Source organism: Miniopterus schreibersii (genome assembly GCF_964146895.1).
Source record: "Miniopterus schreibersii genome assembly, chromosome: 2".
NCBI lineage: Eukaryota > Metazoa > Chordata > Mammalia > Chiroptera > Miniopteridae > Miniopterus > Miniopterus schreibersii.
The window spans coordinates 64352229-64370402 of NC_138102.1; the positions used below are offsets into that span (position 1 = coordinate 64352229).

An 18174-nucleotide genomic window follows, 5' to 3' on the forward strand; every position below is an offset into this window, starting at 1 on the left:
ATGCTAGTTCACTCTGTAACTCATTCACTCATTCATTTAACAAGCAGAGTTGTATGATTAGTCTTTGCCAGAAACTGCTCTTGTCTGGCTGCCGATCCAAGGTATGGTTCCTGTGCCTTAGTGCAACTCAGGCTCCCTCACTCATACCTGGTTTCTGTCGCCCTGGCTCCTCCCTCTTACTCTCAGTATCCAGTCCGTCCTGGTCTTCTCTGCAGCCTCTATTGCTGTTGTTATTAGCCTAATACTGAGTCTTCCTCTTTTTTCCTCCCTTTAGCTCCTCAGGTGATCTCATCAGCTTCCCAGGGCTTAAATACCATCGTAACATTAATGACTTACAAATTTATACCCGACACTTTCCTCCAGGCTCCGCACTTGTATGTCCAACAGCTGACTTGCCATTTCCAGCCACATCTCAACGTGTAAATCACAATGTGCAATAAAATGTGGCTCTTGATTCCTATACCCTTAATCTCTCCTCCCCAAAATTTCATTCCGTGAGAATCCTTCTTAGCCCCCTTCCTTCTATTCCTGTTTCTCATTTGCCCTGCCTTTTTATAGCCTTTCAGCGTCTCAGCTGAGAGCTGTGTGGTAGATTCTAAGGTAAATCTATGGGAAGTGGCAGCTGTGGCCTAAAATGTTGTCTAGTTGTCTCCTTCATCAAGTAAAGTAAATGTCACCTTCTCTTTGGTGCTTTTTCCTGGTCCTTCCTGGGAACCTCACCGAAGTTTCTGTGTATTCCACTTTGTCCTTAAGGATAAATTTATATGTTTTCCAGAAAACCTTAGACCACTATTTAAGAACTCCTACTATATACTAGAGACTATTCCTGGAATTGCTGGGAATGTCTTTAGCTTCTAGAGAAAGGGCAATATTCAGTGTATTATCAGAGTGGATTTAATGATTGCCTATTTTTATTTCTTTTTTCTGTTTCCACATGTTTAGCTTTCAGGAGTATTCTTTGATATATTTTGTATTTTTCTCTCCATTTTATAGACACTCTGCTTTTTAGGCTTTATTTGTTTGCTTTTAGCTAGTAATTTCTTGGTCTGACCCAAATATACATCTCAAATACATCTCCTGGTTTCCAATTCCTCCTGACTTTCCAACATTTTATGATGAATGCCTCACTAAATACCAAATGTTTATCTTTTGTTCACCTACTGTGAACACTTAGAACACTTAATTTCCAGGTGGCTGCCACCTGGAAACTGCATAGTGTTTGAAAATTTCAAATTCATCTGCTATAACAAGCAGAAAGCATTTCAAAGGTTACCATTAAGCTTCTATGCTGTAGGCTTCCAAAAACGCCAATTAAAATGTGTTAGTGAGTTTGATATACATATTTTGAATACTCAGTATTATTAATTCAATTGCATTTTATGTTTTAAATATATTTTGTCAATGCATTAAAACAGTTATTGTGCAACAAATTAACAACATAAGTAACACGGTGTTCTTTGGAACCATTATGTCATGAAGGTTATAGGTTGGGGCCTTATAATTTTGTGAGATAAATAATTCATGTTTCATATCAATTGTAGGATATTAAAGTTTTTGAAAATACGCATTAGTGTACATTTCTCCCCAATATAGTGAAGTAATTTGATTGGATATATTGTTGCTGGTGGGGGTATTTATATTAAAATAATTTTGTTGGAGAAAACAACCATGTAGGATATTGCTTTAATTGAATTATCAATGAAGAGCAAAAAAATATATGCTGTTTTGGGCTGAATTCTCTCCCAATACATTGAAGCCCTAAGCCTCAGAATGTGACTATGTGGAAGTAGGGCTTTAGGGGTGATTAGCATAAAATGAAGCCTTCGGTTATGCCCTAACTGGACTCCCAGAGAGACCCCCTGAGATGTGCATGCACGGAAGACAGACCCTGTGAGGACACAGCGAGAAGGTGGCCATCTGCAAACCAAGGAGAGAGAGGCTTCAAAACAAAACAAACCTACTGACACCTTCTCTTGGACTCTAGAACTTTGAGAAAATAGATTTTCGTTGTTTAGGCCACCCAGTTTGTGGTATTTTGTGATGGTAGCCCTAGCAAACAGATACACTAACTTTTCTTGCTTAGAGTGTTTTGGCCCCAGAATAGAGTAGCCTGTACTGAATGCCCTTTCACTCCATCAGATTAGCTGAAGAAACATAGACCTGCTGTGCTGAATATTCATTCACTAGTAATCGATTAGGAATATGGAAGTACAAACCACGAATTATCAAATGATTTTAAACAATTGCGAGTATGCCTCAATTCCTTTTTGACTAGACGTGACACACAAATAAGTACATGTATAAAAAAACACTGAGGCATTCTTAATAAATATATTCATGAATATATATATATATTTTAAATATATCTTTATTGATTTCAGAGAGAGGAAAGGGGAGGGGGAGAGAGATAGAAACATGAATGACGAGAGAGTCATTGATCGAGCCCGCAACCCGGGCCTGTGCCCCAACCAGGAATCCAACCCCGATCGCCTGGGTCCTAGGTCACTGAACCACGCCCGGCTGGGGTATTCATAAATATTTACATTTAATTTTATAGTTAGGTCTGTGCTATCCTCCTGGATTTTATTTTAGAATGCACTCATTTATACCGGGATGTACTCACTATATCCCAGTGTTTACTTATTGCCAAGTATCTCTGTCTTTCTAATTTAATAGTTGTAATTTTATTTAAGCTAATTGCACTGAATCACCTTTTGACACTTTTCCAAAATGGGAGAAATGGATAGATGGTTTTGCCTTTTTTTTTTTTTTTTTTTCCTTCCACTATTCTATGGAAATAGTGGAAACATTTGATGTCTCCTAGCAGGGTGGCACTGGTTTCTCAGGTAGATGGTAGAGTGACAAGCCATGTCTGTAAAGCTAGTTTATGACTTCTGTGTGGTTAGGCCTCAATGATCTAATCTGACGACCCCTAGTCACCTAATAACTGTACCTAGGAATCACAAAATAAATTTATTATTACAAGCCAAATATAAAAATGGTAAACGTATATAAAAATGTGATTCACACATAGTTTTGCATATACTTACTAAAAGGGCAGTATTTGTAAGATTAACACTTTTAACATAAAATGGTATGATGAAATATAACTGTGCCATTCACAAGGTAGTTACAAGAATTATGAAAAATTATTTATAGTGCCCCCCAAGCACTAAGGAGCTGGAAGGTCCAACTTGTCTTCTAAACAGTATTTTGTTTCAAATCCTGCCAGTTTATTTTCAGGGATTATCTATGTAGAGTTGGCATCAGAAGTTTATATTGGAGATTTTCATGCAGTATTTTATAGTGCAAATATAAACTATTTTGGAAAGCAGCAGAATGGAACATAGAAGGAACATGACCAAATCCCTAGAAGGATGAAGGATTCTGTGGGCTGACATTGAAGAACACTGGGCAGGGAGGAACTACCTGCACCTAAAGGTGTTTTTTTGCGATACTGAGCTAGGAACATTTCCTGAGCCGGCTGCTGCTTGGGCTGATAGATGATGATGAGGAAGAAAACCGCATCAGGAAGACCTCTGTATCTTTTTGGAGGTTAGCAGACAGAAAGTGGCATCAATACAGCATTAATCTTTCCGAGAAACTAACAGTTTACAGTGTTTGCAGATTTTTGGCCAGCTACAGATTTGAAATAGCTACTCAGACAGTTCTATCAGTGTCACCTACGAGCCATAGCTAACATCAAGTAACAGCACAGGATCAACAGTGACGACCAAGGTCTCAGCTCTCTTAGACTGCTGGCTGTAAAGCAGTATTTACTGCACCTCCGTTTTGCAACATGAAGTAGAAGGTTGCAAACAAGGTAGATGAAAGAAAATTTCAGAATGAGAGTATTCTGAAGGACAGCTTAGCATAGCATAGAGAAATCTAAGCAGTGGGTGGAACAAACACATTTATAGCAGTCTGCTGCATCTCCTTGCTCACAAGGTTGACATGGGACCGAATGGGTGAAGATGCATGGAGTTGACCAGATGCAGCAGATAGAATTGTCAACTGCTTCCCAGAAACCACACTGTGTTTACGCAGCTTGCAAAATGTTGAATTGGTAGTTATGTTAGCTTTGTAGGGCTGCCATAACTAATTACCACACAGTAGGTTGCTTTAACCAACAAGTTATTCTCTAACTATTGAGAAATACAGAAGTCTGAAATCAAAGTGTCAGTAGGATTGGTTCCTTCTGGAGGCTCTCGGGGATGAACCAGCCAATACCTCTCAGCTTCTCGTGGCTGCCAGCAATCCTTGGCATTTTTCAGCCTTCATTTCACATTGCCACCTTTGTATTTCTCACCTGTCCTCACCTGCCCTCATAAGGACAGCAGTTATTTGATTTTGGTCCCACCCTAAATCCTGGATGATATGTCAAGATATTTAACAGATTCTCTCTGGAACGATCCTATTTCCAAATAAGTAATGTTCTGAGCTGCTGGGTAGACATGGATTTTGGGGGGACAATATTCAACTCAGTACAGCCATGCTTGTCATCAGTCCCATAACTGATGGAGGCAGCATTATCATCTTTTAGTGTAATGGAACAGCTAAGGGAAATTACACTGATAGGTATATATGGAAAGCATTTATCATTATGCTGTGAAACATTTTGGTGTTTAACGGTTGCTGTTGCTGAGCTGGTAGAGCACCCTTTTCATACATCATATACAAATACTACAGCAGTTAAACCCAAAATTTAAAATATGCCTCTGAATTTAAGAACTTTTTATTCACAGGCAGTGACAGTTTGAATAATTACAATAAATGACTTCAGTGGGCAAAATAAAAATGTGATTCCAGTTAGATTGCAGAGGCATTGTATTGTGGGAGAGGCTGTATTACTCTGAAGCTAGACAATTGGGATTCAAACCCCAGACCTGCCTGTTGATACAGGTGTAACCTGGGATGACTTCCTTCTTCTCTCTGGGACTTGTTGTTTTTTGTTGTTGTTGTTTACCTATATAATGGGAATTGTATAATTGTGCTTAAGTCAGAGGTTCATAGTGAGAATTAAATAGGTTAATACGTAAATATTCATAAAGCTTGAGTAGTATCTACTAAGCACTGTATAAATATTCTCTACATATGTTATAGCTGTCGCTGTTATTTTTCAATGATTATTTCTTGTTGACATAGATCTGCCTATGGTGTCAATAATTGTGCATGTAAACATGAGTCCCTATGAATAATATGTCATAGAATTTTAATATATAGTCTCAAAAGTTACTCAGCACATTCCAACTGTGCCTTACCTGAGACTTATGAAAGCTTTAGAATACAAGGCCAAGAACTTTATAGATTTATGGTATGGAATTTTTTTTTAACTTTTCTAAAAATTAGAGAATATTATCCATTAGGAAATTGTACAAATCATAAATGTACAGCTCAGAGCATTTTCACCAATTGCACATTCTAGCATAGGGGATGGAGTTTGGAAAATGAATTCTATTTTCCTGCTTGTGCTTCAGCCTGACACTCTATTTTTATGTCATAGTTTGAACTTTGATATAAGAATTCTTTTGAAAAAGGGTTTCTACTACTAAATAACCTTTAAAAACAACTAGTCTTCCAGCAACTCCTCAACAACTTGCAGGAGTTTTTTTGTTTTTTTTGTTTGTTTGTTTTTTATGGGACGTGTTTGCATGTTATTTAAAAAACAAATTTATCAGCCCAGAATTATTAAGGACCGCCATATGGAAATATGAAATAACACTTAAGATAAATGATATAAGTGATAGAAACATCTAAAACAATGCTTACTCACCTTCATGGGAAAACCTAAAGAAAATGTTTTGCTCCTCTCACAAGAGGTCATCCTTAAGTATAGATTTAAAATTGATCAGTAGGGAAGCCCTTTTGTTATGTAAATATCGTTGTGATGGCAGTTTGTCAGCAGCTGTTTGTCAAACTCCTATTTTAAGGAAAAAAGAACTAGTACTCATTTATAGTTTTTGTATGTTCTGACCCTATAAGGAAAGAACTCTTTCCAAAAAATTTATTGTGCTGTCTTTGCATGGTAGACACTGCCCTAGGCACTAGTATTAGCAAAGATCAGTTTGACTTTGAGTGATAGAAAAAGAAAAAAAAAAGCAGTGGCTTAAATAAGATTCATTTATTCATTATTTCATGATTTGTTTACTTAATGCCTCTCCTGTCCCAGGCACCATTTGGGGTGCTGGACAGAGTAAATGCACACAAAGAAAAGTCTCAGCTCTCTTGAAGTTTACATTTTAGGTTGTGCATACAGAACATAAACCAAAGCAAGCAGTCAGTGTATATTATGTCAGACAGTTGGCTTTGGGCTTCCAGGGCAGGGATTTTGGAATTTATGTTGAGTGGTCAGAGAGGCCCTGTAGAGAAAGCGGCCTTTGTGCAAAACTTGAAGGCGGTGTGAGGATGCAAGGCATTTGAGTATTTGGAGACCCACTCTAGGCAGAGGGAAGAGTGCAGTGTACAGGCCCCGAGATATGGAAGTGAGGCTGAACAGAGGAAGGGGGAGTGTAATAGGAGATAAGGTCAGAAAGGTAGCAGATCCTATAGGACATGGTTGGCCATTTTAAGGGTTTGCCTTTACTTTGAGTTAGGAAGCCACTGGAAGGGTTTTGAGCAGAAGAATTGTTACAGGCACCCCACAGACACCAGAAAAGGTGTTATGGACAGCCTCCTGAGTTGAAGGGAGAGGGCTGTCCCCTCTTAGGTTCTTGTCAGACTCCGAGGAAGGACTTTAAACGAGTGACCCTGGACGATTGCATTGTAGTAAAGCAAATTTATTAAAGAAAAAAAATCAAGGCAAGCACATCTATCAAAGTACATCTGGCCTATAAGGCACAGGCAGACTTCCCAACTAATTTGGGAAGCGAGTGCAGTGGGGATTCAAGGAGTTGTATACCCTTCTGTCTATAGGTTTTTAAATTCCTCTGCCTGATATCTTGGTATAGATTAACTCTCAAGGTTCCCCTTTTACTTCATTGTGGCTTTCCTAGAATTCATGAGAAGCACCTGGCAATTTTATCTTGCCAAGCCCCCAGACTGCTGGCTTCTCTGTATAGGGAGTGAAATAAAATTTCCTTTTTTTCCCTTTCCCCTCTCCTTTCCTGTGTTCTTTAGTTAGGGAGGCTTTTAACTATTTACTCTCAAGTGTCCTTGATTTGGAGAAGATAATGGCTTGTTACTTACAAATCAGCTGCAAGTTGCCCAAACTGCTTGGCCCTGTTTAATTTTCTTGTCTCAGTTTCCCCCTTCCACTTGCTTAGGAGTTCCCTAGCTTCTCACTCTCCTATAACAAACAGAATGGCATCTGACCTGTATTTTCAGAGGATTGTTTTGGCTGTTATGTTGGGGGGAACTGCAGAGGAACAATGGCAGAAGCAGTGAAACCACTTTGATGCCCTAAGAAGAGCGCAGGGAGGGGTAATGCTGACACGGGCCAGGAGGCGGTAGCGAGTGTGCTGAGAAGGATTTAGACTATGAGTCTACCTTGAAGGTAGAACCAACAGGATTTCCAGTATGATTGGTGTGTGGGCTATGAGAGAAAGAGAGGAATCATAACCAGTCACTGACTGAGACGGAGGAGTAAAGATCTAGACAGGAGAACAACTTTGGGATATTTCAGGTCCAGAGATGTGCAGTCCAGGACTTGTTAGGCTGCATGGTCTACAGTAGCTGTTTATGAAAACTCATCTCAATTTGCAAGTCTGTCAATCTGTGCTTAATATTTACCATGGAACACAGTAAAAGCAGTAACCTGCACACAAAACCATTTCCTTGAAGGGAACATTTTGAATGCTGTTGCAGACCACTCTATTATGAACCTCTTTTGTTTAACATTTACCATGTTCTTGAACATCTTATTTATGACAAGGAGTTCTCAAATAATTATAGCTAAACATGATTTTCTATTAGATAGGCTCTCCCATTAGTATTGTTTTCTTTTCTAAAAAGCTATTTTGCCCTTATTTCCTTCTTCATAGTTGAGGAAGACAAGGCTGCTTATTTCCCCCCAGTGTGAGGGAAACAGGACAACAGAATTGACTGGCACCCTTCCATCCGCTGTGCCCATCACTTCCTCTGCTTGCCTTCTACCTTTCCTCTCTCCAGGTTCCACAGCAAATGCAGGCAGCCCTCTTGCAGAGTGATTTTAGCAATAACAGCAAACCCCACACTGCACAGAGTATGGGGATTAATTGGGGAACGCAATAGTCAGAACAATGGGAAGAAAGAAAAACTGAGCAGAGGAAGGTAGGCCACTTGGTGAGGATTACCGGCTACTCACTCAGCATTTCTGCTTTCAATTTACGTTTTCCTGTTATGAACTAAGCTGCAATTTATTTTGAGTTTGTGCTTTTTTACCATCTTGTTTCAACTGTATACATTTTCAAAATAGTAATGGGTTTTATATTGGTTTATTCTAGAACTTAGATTTTGTTACAGGCCTACTTTATATTAAGAATTTTTTTAATGCTATTGAAGTTTTTGTCCATCCAATTTATTATTTCGAACTTGCATTTATAAAATATTCTTAAGTTTTATAAAAATACCTTTATTATTACATCATCTAGGGAAAGTTATTTTGTTGGAAGCCTGAAATGGTATAGCCTCTAATTTTCCTCACAAAACAATTTTGTCAGTGAGTGTAGGAAGGTTAATTTAGGTTGAATGTTTAAATTGTTTATAGCAATAAGTTGTTGTTTAAGCATTCTTTAAAGAAATCAGTTTCCCTGGAATATATCATGATGCTTAAGAGTGAATGACATTCTTTGTAAGCTTGTTATGAAATAATAGCCAAAACTCCAGGACATATTCACATACGATTATTACTTAATTACAAAGGTTACTTAAATGTGTGTAGTAATCTCTACTCTCCTTTCCTATTTGAAAATTTAACCTGGTAAATCATTCAAGCCATCAAAATACAGAAAGCCTATATTCATGATCGCTGTAAACTTAAATATTTATAGTTGTGATTTTAATTTTTATTCAAAGCTTATTTAACGCCTGTAATGTATAATTATCATAATGATAAGGAGACAAGTCCGTGTCTTATATTTTAAGTTTCTAGATATTTAATCTGTCATATTTTCTCATTTCATTTTTAATGCTTTTTCTTCAAGAGGTTAAAGTTAAATCCAAAATCCATTCCTTCAACACGTATTTGACTGTCAGCGCTATGTTATGTAACTGAAAATACACAGATGAATAAAACATGGCATCTTCCCTTAAGGAATTCCCAATTGGGAGAGGAAGACACATGGAAAAATAAAAGTAACAGAGTGTAGTAATTGCAAAGATGAAATAATTACCAGGTATGAAGGGCAGCTCACCAGGGGGCTGGCTGGAGTGTTTGACTCTTGTATAAAGTATGACTAGGAGTGACTCTGGAGTGGGCAAGGCCAGTAGACATTATGCCCAGTGTCAGGTACAGATGGATGAAGAGGGATGCGGGTAGGGAAAGTATAAGCTGGATGTTGTGTTGGAAGTAACGGTGGCTGAAATCTGAGTAGAGCCAAGCCAGACTGTGGGTGGAGCTTGGGTGTTGTTAACATAAGCAGTTTCCTGGCTGGTTTTAAGCAGGGAAGGGACATCTTTAAATTAGTTTGTCAGGAAACCTCCAAGTGCAGTGTGGAGAAGACACTGGAGAAAAGCAGTAGGAGACCAGAAATCAGATGAGTGGAACAGTGTTCAACCAAGCAAGGAATTAGGTGCTGCTTGTCAAGTAAAATTTGAGGGGTGGCATGATTGGATCTGAGGGATGCAGCAGAGAGAAGGGTCAAGACTAGCAGGTTTCTAACACAAAAAAAGCAGTTCATGGTTCTGCTGCCTACTGAGGTGTGGAGATTACAGAAGGGCAGTTGGTTGGGGGCAGACACATGAGGTGTGAGGTGACAAAGACATCACCTCTGTCTGAATATTAACTGAGTGAAATGCAACAGTTGAAATTGCCTTAAAATAGTCTAATCAACTCTGTTTGATAATGCGTATGTTTTGTTACTTCTAAATAATGAAAAGGAATGACAAAAAAAAAGATTAATTTCTTGGTCAAGAAATGTGACAAAGTTGAAAGATAAAATTCATGCACAGGTCACATACAGACACCAGTAAATTTACACTTCTTTGAGGGTATGCAATTTAAAACTCTCTGCTGTAGTTCAGATTTCTAATATATAAAAACACAGTCTCTGACCTCAAAGAACTTGACACGTGTGAAAAATGTGGCTATAATTATGTTTGAAGGTGTATAAAGGAGCTAGCTATAGAAATATTGCTGAAAAAGAAAAACATTAAGGAGATTCGTAAATGGCCCCATCAGATGGCCCCAAACATTAGATTATATTTTATTATTCTAGAATTTGCACCTGCCTTTCTCTCTTCTAAGTGTTCTTTGGCCTTTATTTAAAAGCCAATAGTGAAAAGTTGGTTAACTGCTCAAGTTCTCAACTATAATATACAAGTAGTATACTAGGAGACCACTGATGAAGCGAGAGCCATGGTTCAGTGGGGTTTCCATCTGTAGAGTAGCCATAGAACCTTTTTTTTTTTTAAGGCGGCTTACTTTTTATGATGTCAGCTTTAAATGTTTGAATATGCTGCAGACATTATTAATATTTTACTCTTGAAATTACAATGTTTCTTGTTAGCCTGACTTCCATAACACTGTTCCTAGCAAGATAATGGTGAAGATGATGACTTACTTTCACTTTGATTCTAATAGTACTGAATTCAGTTGTTAAGCTCCTCATTTCTTACTGAGTTCTAAGAGTAAGAGTAACACAGCATAGTGCACTCTATTTTTAAAAAAATTATTCATCCTGTGTTATACCCTTTGATCTTTTATGAAATATCTGTGAGGTAAAAACATGAAGTGAGATTCTGTCCATTTTACTGATGTGGAAACTGAGTCATTGAGAAGGTGCTTCAAATCACAATGATAGCACGTAGTTACTAACGCATAGGCTACCCAGGAGTAGGAAAAGGCTCGAAGGACCACCTACGAAGCCTTTCCTCTGAACCTTAGCCCCTCTCTCATCTCACTGAGAAGCACTCACTCACTGGATGGCTCAGTGTCCAGCTACAAGCAGCTGGCCTCCTCTGAGGGCAGCCCAGGCTGTTAGACAGCTCTGAGGATGGCAACTCACGAATCAGAAACGTACTTACACCTCCTCACAGGTACTAGAGTCCTGCCCTCTGATCAGACACATACTTCTCTATCCACGCGGTATTGTAAAAAATATGCGTTTGGTCTTTTTCCTGGTTTCTGACATAGAGCTCTTAAAACCTTTTAAGTTGCTGAGGTATTTTGTATGCCAATGAGATGATTCCCCTGAAGATGGGGGGGAAGGGGATCCGAGATGTTTCAGAATTGGGGGTGGAAGGCCCTGGTTGTCAGAGCTACTAACCTTGTGCTTAGAAGGTTAAAATTATCAATCCACTCTCTGACCTCCAGGGAGGGGAGAGGGGCTGGAGATTGAGTTTAATCATTAATGAACAATAATTTAGTCAATTATGCCTATGTAATGAAGCTTTAATAAGAAGTCTGCAACCACCAGACTAAGGGAGCTTCTCTTTTGGTGAGCACGTTGATGTACGGGGAGGGTGGTGCACCCGGAGAGGGCATGACAGCTCTAGACCACCTGTGCCTACTCCCCATTCCTTACCCTATGCATGTCTTGAATTTGGCCAATCCTGAGTTATATTCTTTACTTTCCTGAGTTCTTTTGAATCATTGCCTAGCAAATTGTGGCGAGTAAGAGGGAGGGGGCATGAGAAAGTCTGGATTTATACTAGTTTGTTGGAACTATGGGTGGTCCTTGGGACTTGGGACTATCGTGTAAAGTGAGGGCAGTTTTGTGGGACTGAGTTTTTAAGCCTGTGGGGTCTGTGCTAACTCCAGGTAGTGTCGGAATAGAGTTGAATTGGAAGATACTCCGTTGGTGTTGGAGAATCGGTAGGTATTGGAATGATGTATTTTATGTCGGAAGGAAACAGCCCAACTATGTTCCCTCCTAATGTTTGCCTTGTGCTTTTTGTTATATGGGAGTCCCTCAGACTTTTATTAGGCCTTTCTCTAGATCGTTCCCAGACTTGATGTGTGTGCATAATAAAATTGGATCAGCAGATTAAATCATCATAATTTAAGTATGTGGTTTTGTTAAATGGTGTGTCACCACATTATATTTAAATGTTCTTTTAAAAAGATATAGTAGCATATTTATCTGTCATCCATCCAGAATGATTGGGTGCATTCTCCTCAGTTTAGCCATATGTGGATTACTCGGTATTGCAGTAGGCAAGACAGTTTAATTTTTTCTTCACCCACTCAACACTAGTTTTATCATCTGTAAAGTAGCAAAAATAATATCTATATCATAACATTCTGGTGAGGATTAAAAAAATTAATGCAGAACACATAAGATAGTACCTGACACACATACACTCAGTACATTTTAGCTGCTATTCCTATCATCACTACTACGACCATTACAACTATGACCGCTATTATCATGCTACTAATACCCTTGTTTTTTTGAATCTAATTCATAGCATGACAAGTGGTCGTATAAACTCTCCTAAGCACATGTTTACTTACAGCAAGCTATATTGGGGACGTGAGTTTAATCGATTGTGTTACTACACTAAACACTGTCATGATAAAAAACATTTTATGCGCTCTCTTCTCTGAGTTATTTTTTCAATTTTAAGGATCATAGGAAGGGGAAGCATGAGTGAGAAAATATGCAAATATGCACCAGTATGACTTCAAAGTGGCTTCACTGCAATGGGAGCCAAAGTTTCAAGTATCGTCATTCTTTAGGCACAAACAACCATTGTAAGTGGCTCTCTGAAGAGTTCAGTCATTTGACTGAACCTTGTATCTGAGAATTAGCTTGCTAATTGTGTTTACAACAAAATATGTTAAGGTTTTCTTAACAGCTATTAATATGTTAGAATAGCAAATTTATTTTGTATGCAGGTAGTTTAAAAAAGAAACAAAAACCCTCCATGTTCTTCTGCAACATTTTTCATGCCTCCCTTCTATTCCATTTTATTGAACCAAGATTGTAAACCATAATTTTTTTTTTTAATGTAATCCCATTTGATTGGGCAATTAAGTTGCTTTTGAGGACATTCCCATCCTTACAGGTGAAACCTGACTTACACCTCTTCCTCTGGATTAATTTGAAGCCTGAAAATGGTAGCATACCTAGAATTATTATATGCATTTTTAATATCATTTTGTATAGTTCACACTAGTGAGAATCAAAAGAAATTTTAACTAAAATTTATTTGAACCTAAAGCAAATATCCAAAAATTTGGTTTGAGCCACTATATCCTCTTTACATGTTGTTATTTCTTTTTCCTGATGTCATCTAAAATTCTCTGTGCAAAGATATTAGGAAGTGGTATTTAATGTCTGTCCTGCTGGGTGGCCAGTACATTGTCGAAGTGCCTTAGTGCCCTGCTTTACCACTTGTTCCCTCCTGTGCACTGTGAGAGCAACTTTGACAAAGAAGGAAAATCTTTATTCGATAATCACCACACATTGTGCTCAGGGTAGCAGTAAAGAAAACTTGGTATTTGTTCCACAGGTTTCTCAGTTTTTGATACCTGTCATTGCTGCTGTAGATAAGCTTAGACAATAGAGAGCATTTTCCTCATCTTCTTCATGTACTCACTGTTCCTTCTCAAAGCCATCATGATTTTGAAAAATGTTAAAATGTTATTGAAATAGGCTTAATTTTAAAAACATTTTTCTTTGCCTTTCTGTCTGAATAGACTGATTAGTTTGGGGTGTATATAGAGGTGAAGAACTCTGATTTAAGACACATTTCCTAAATGTGGTTTGCTCTGAGCTTCATCTAATGTCTTAAAGACACTTAATAAATTTTATTTTTCCAGGATTTAAAAATTGAAAGTTTTAACAAATTTACTGAAATTTACCTTTCCTTTATTATAGTAACTTTTCTTACTTTTTTATTGTAAGGTTTTTCACAAACATTTTGTTTCTAGAGTGTTTTACCTTTTATGTGTTATAATTTTGTCCTTTCAAAGTATTTAATGTCCTCTCTTTCAGTCTCTGTAGAAATGCTGGAAAAGAATTTGAAGCAGATGGGAAGGCAGCTTCAACAGCTTGAGAGAGATTTGGAAACCTTTCCCCCTCCTGAGGACGTGCATGATAAGTTTGTGACAAAGATGTCCATATCCTTTTAATATCTAAATAACTTAAATTACTAGTCAGCTAGAATTACAAATTATTTAACGTTTTAAGTACACTTGCATAAACAGAGATCATTCTATAGTGCCAAATTGTAGATCTAATCTTTGCCTTCTTACAGGGAAATTTATCAGTCTTATCATGAACAATACGGAAATATATTCTATTGATTTCCCTTTTTTCCCCTTTTTATCAACTTGAATAATATTTTCTCTCATCTTTTCCCTTCCACATGCCCTGTTTCCTTTTGAAGATCATGGGAGATTGAAAGGATATGAAAACTCAATTTTGAGGAAGTTTGAATCTAACGCCATGATGTGATTTAGATATTTTGAAATGTTTCAGGATAAAGACTGGTGTGTCTAGTCAGCTGAATTTCAAGGGTTGGTGTATACTAAAAATGGACTCATGTTCCAGAAACTTGACTATTTTCTAGAAATACTACATAGTTCCATAATCAAAATTGAGATTGTCACAATCACTGTGTGTGTAGATATTCTCCAAAATTAAAATAAAATTGACAGGTATATGTATGTGTATACATACATACATATATATATGTAAAATAAATAGCATGAGGCTTGTGTCCTGCTTAATTTAAGGTTTCTTTTGAATTTAATTATCTTTGGTTTTGCTAACTTTGTGGCTTAATCTCTAATGAGTAATTGAAGTAATAAACTTTATTTCCTGAAACTAATGTTGAATTGCTTTGCAAACCATTCTGTGAAATTAGAGACTGATATCTTTTGTGTTATAATAAAGTATTGCTACTATGCATTATTAAAATCCCATATGGACTTCAGAATTCTACATGAAAGGATAACCTACTTTTAAAATGAGCTCTTATAAATAGACACTCCTAGTATTGTATTTTAAACTAAGTTGCTTGAAATAAAGTAACTGCTTTTCCTCTTTCTATCGTTCTCCACTGAGATTTGGCAAATCACAAAATTATTATTTGGCTTGTCATAGGTTTTCTTGTATATGCTTTCAAGTTAATTGTGAATTAGTTCAATTTTAGCTTTCTTTACTATATCTTTTGGGAAATATCATAAAAATGCACTCTAGCAACAATCAATTCTGGCTAATGTGTTTCCTTTCCTATCTTTCCTACCTAGCCAGTTTCCTCTTTTATGAGGCAGGGTACCGTTATCTCTCCACTGGAGATGGTTGTCTTTTTAAAACTAAAAATGAAATCTACATTTATTCATCAAAAATATATTTTGCAGTACCTTCTCATTTGTCATGGTTTTTAAAACTAAATTTGTAAAATTTGTTATTGCAGAGTTCTATTAGTTTCACAATTCTTAACTTCAACTCAATCATTTTTATCATGTTAAAATATTCATATGTGCCAGTTTATCTTAATCATTAAGTACTGTTAATTGAAGTACTTACTATTGTTCCTACAGATAGAAAGCATTTTAGAAAAAGTTTTGCTTGCATACAGTTTCTGTTGATATGTTGTGAGTGTATTAATCATGAAGGTCAGGTTTCTAGAAGATAAAACCTAAGATGAATTCCTGAGCTTAGAGTAAATGTTGTAGAGTCCTGCTCAGCAGATGATCTCAGGACCTATCAATACTTGTATTCACATGACACAAGAAGCTGAATGATGTTGGCTTCCTGAAAGGTATGCGGCTCATAAAAAGCAGCTAGCAGGAAATCAGACACGGAAGGATGAAGCTTTGTTGGAAACAATTTTTTATTCTGAGTACAATTATACTCCATGGATATGAAAGCTACTATATCCTGTCGCTAAATATCACAACCTAGAAGCCTCTAATGAACTGATTAGCATTCATGTATCTCTTGGAAGTCAGATATATGAACAGTTGGTGCACTTTGCTATTGACAAAGCTTATGATCATAAATATTCTTCGCTGAGATTAGATTGCACTCGTTTGCTTTTCCTCTTTAGACATACTAGTTTCAAAGTAATTAAATTCATTCATTGCAAAGATTGTTTACTTTAATTAGGACTGACAACAAATCAGATCTTGAATATTAAATGCATTCATACAGATCTTATTAAAATGGCAAATTGCGAGCTTCTTAGATCTTAGAAAATAGAAGAATTTGGAAATGAAAATGCATAATAAATAAAATATATTTAACTAAAGTTTGGGTTATTAAGGCTCAAACTTTGTTTTAAATTTTAGTGCTATTAGTTGAAGCACACATCAAATGTTTGATTCATCCACCAATTCTGGGAGAATGTGTATATTATCCAAGTTGTTAAGGATGCAGTTTTACAAGTAGATATTTAGTGTGAACAATCATAATTTAGTGAACTGTTAATCTGTTAATCAAATTGTCTTAACTTATGATACAATTTTTTTTTTTTTTACTATATCTTTATTGATTTCAGAGAGAGGAAAGGAGAGGGAGAGAGAGATAGAAACATCAATGATGAGAGAGTCATTGATCGAGCCCACAACCCGGGCATGTGCCCTGACCGGGAATCGAACCCCAATCGCTTGGATCCCGGGTCAACGCTCAACTGCTGAGCCACGCCCGGCTGGGCATGATACAATTTTATTAAAATAGGAAATTTTATTAATAGTGTTCAATTATAGCATATTGTACTTTTATTTTTCCAGTACGTGCTCTTTATTTACATATGCTTCTCAATATTAAAAAAAAGTGAATTTAGTACATCCTTTAAAAGGCATGCACAATTATTTCACACATATCACTTGACTTTTAGTAATAATGCTGTTGCTTTCCAGTTGCCAAGCCTGCCCAGAAATGTAATTAGAATTGAATAGTTCCAATGCTTAAAAAATGTGTAACACAAATTCAAGGTGGGGTCATTAGTACTGTTAGGTACAACTATTATATGTGAGGTGTACACACATATTAAACTCTTATCAGTGAGAAAATTAAGAAAGTGCCAGGATTTCTGTCATGCAGTGCTTATTCCCTTCTTTTGACCTTCAAATTCTGAATCTTTATTATTTTAAGGGGAAAAAATAGATCCTAGAATATTGCCCATGAAATTCTCTTTGCATAAGCCTTAATTTTTCTATTTCCTTCTCTTCCTACCCCCTCTCCCAAGTCTCTTAAAAAAATAATTTTGCTAGACATTTATATATTTTTATATTCATCACAACTTATATAGCAAGTTACTTGACTCTTTCCTATGTTACAGTCTTTAAATTTCTTCATTGCGACCCTGCTTTATTTTTGCCTTTTCTTTTTTATTGTTCCACTATATAGCAATGTTTTAATCAATTGAAATTTCGATGTAAATGCTAAAACTACTTTAATAAATTCCTTGAGAAAAAGACATCTATATCCAACACTGCATAAAATACAGCATTTTTCAGGTAAAGGAATTCGGTACATTTTTATTTAATTAAACTATAGTTAGGAAATAAAGTTGAAGAGTGGAATGGGTGAGATATAAACTTGTATAATACACGGTCCCCTCGCAGGAGTGAGAAGTGAGTAATTGGGTGATTTGTAAGAGCAGATTTTTCTTCTCTTAAATCAGTCTTATCTTTCCTCCTTTTTCCCTTGCCTGTCTTCCATTTAACCCATTCTCAACAAACTTGTAAGACTTGGGTTAAAATATCCTGCTCCCCATCCTCTGTGAATCTTCAGATTTATATTTATATTGATCTTTTTCTTCTCTGAATCTTATTACATTCACAAAAGTGGTTACACAGTTTAGTGTTCACTGCCTTTTTAGTCATGCCTCAGTTGCTCAGTCAATGCCACCTTCTCAGTCAGGACTTCACTGACTACCCAACATAGATTAGCCTTGCCACTCTGTGTAACATCACAGTTTTTTCTTCATCATACTTATCACTGTCTGAATATTTCATTTATTTACTTTTTCATTATCTATCAGTACACTCTAGAATGTAGGTTGTTTTCCCTAGTGCCCAGAAGAGGGGAATAGAGTGGAGTTCAAGGAATACTTATAGATTGGCTGGCTGGCCGGCTG

General features: G+C 36.8%; 1 protein-coding gene across 2 annotated transcripts in view; it reads left to right on the top strand.

Annotated features, from left to right (window-relative positions):
* DIAPH3 (diaphanous related formin 3) overlaps positions 1-18174 on the top strand; it is a 424348-nt gene that overhangs the window by 249888 nt on the left and 156286 nt on the right. For both annotated transcript variants that reach the window (XM_081128431.1, XM_081128432.1), the window contains one exon: positions 14079-14202. In XM_081128431.1, the coding sequence (XP_080984557.1) occupies positions 14079-14202 (124 nt within the window). The remainder of the gene's footprint in view (positions 1-14078; positions 14203-18174) is intronic.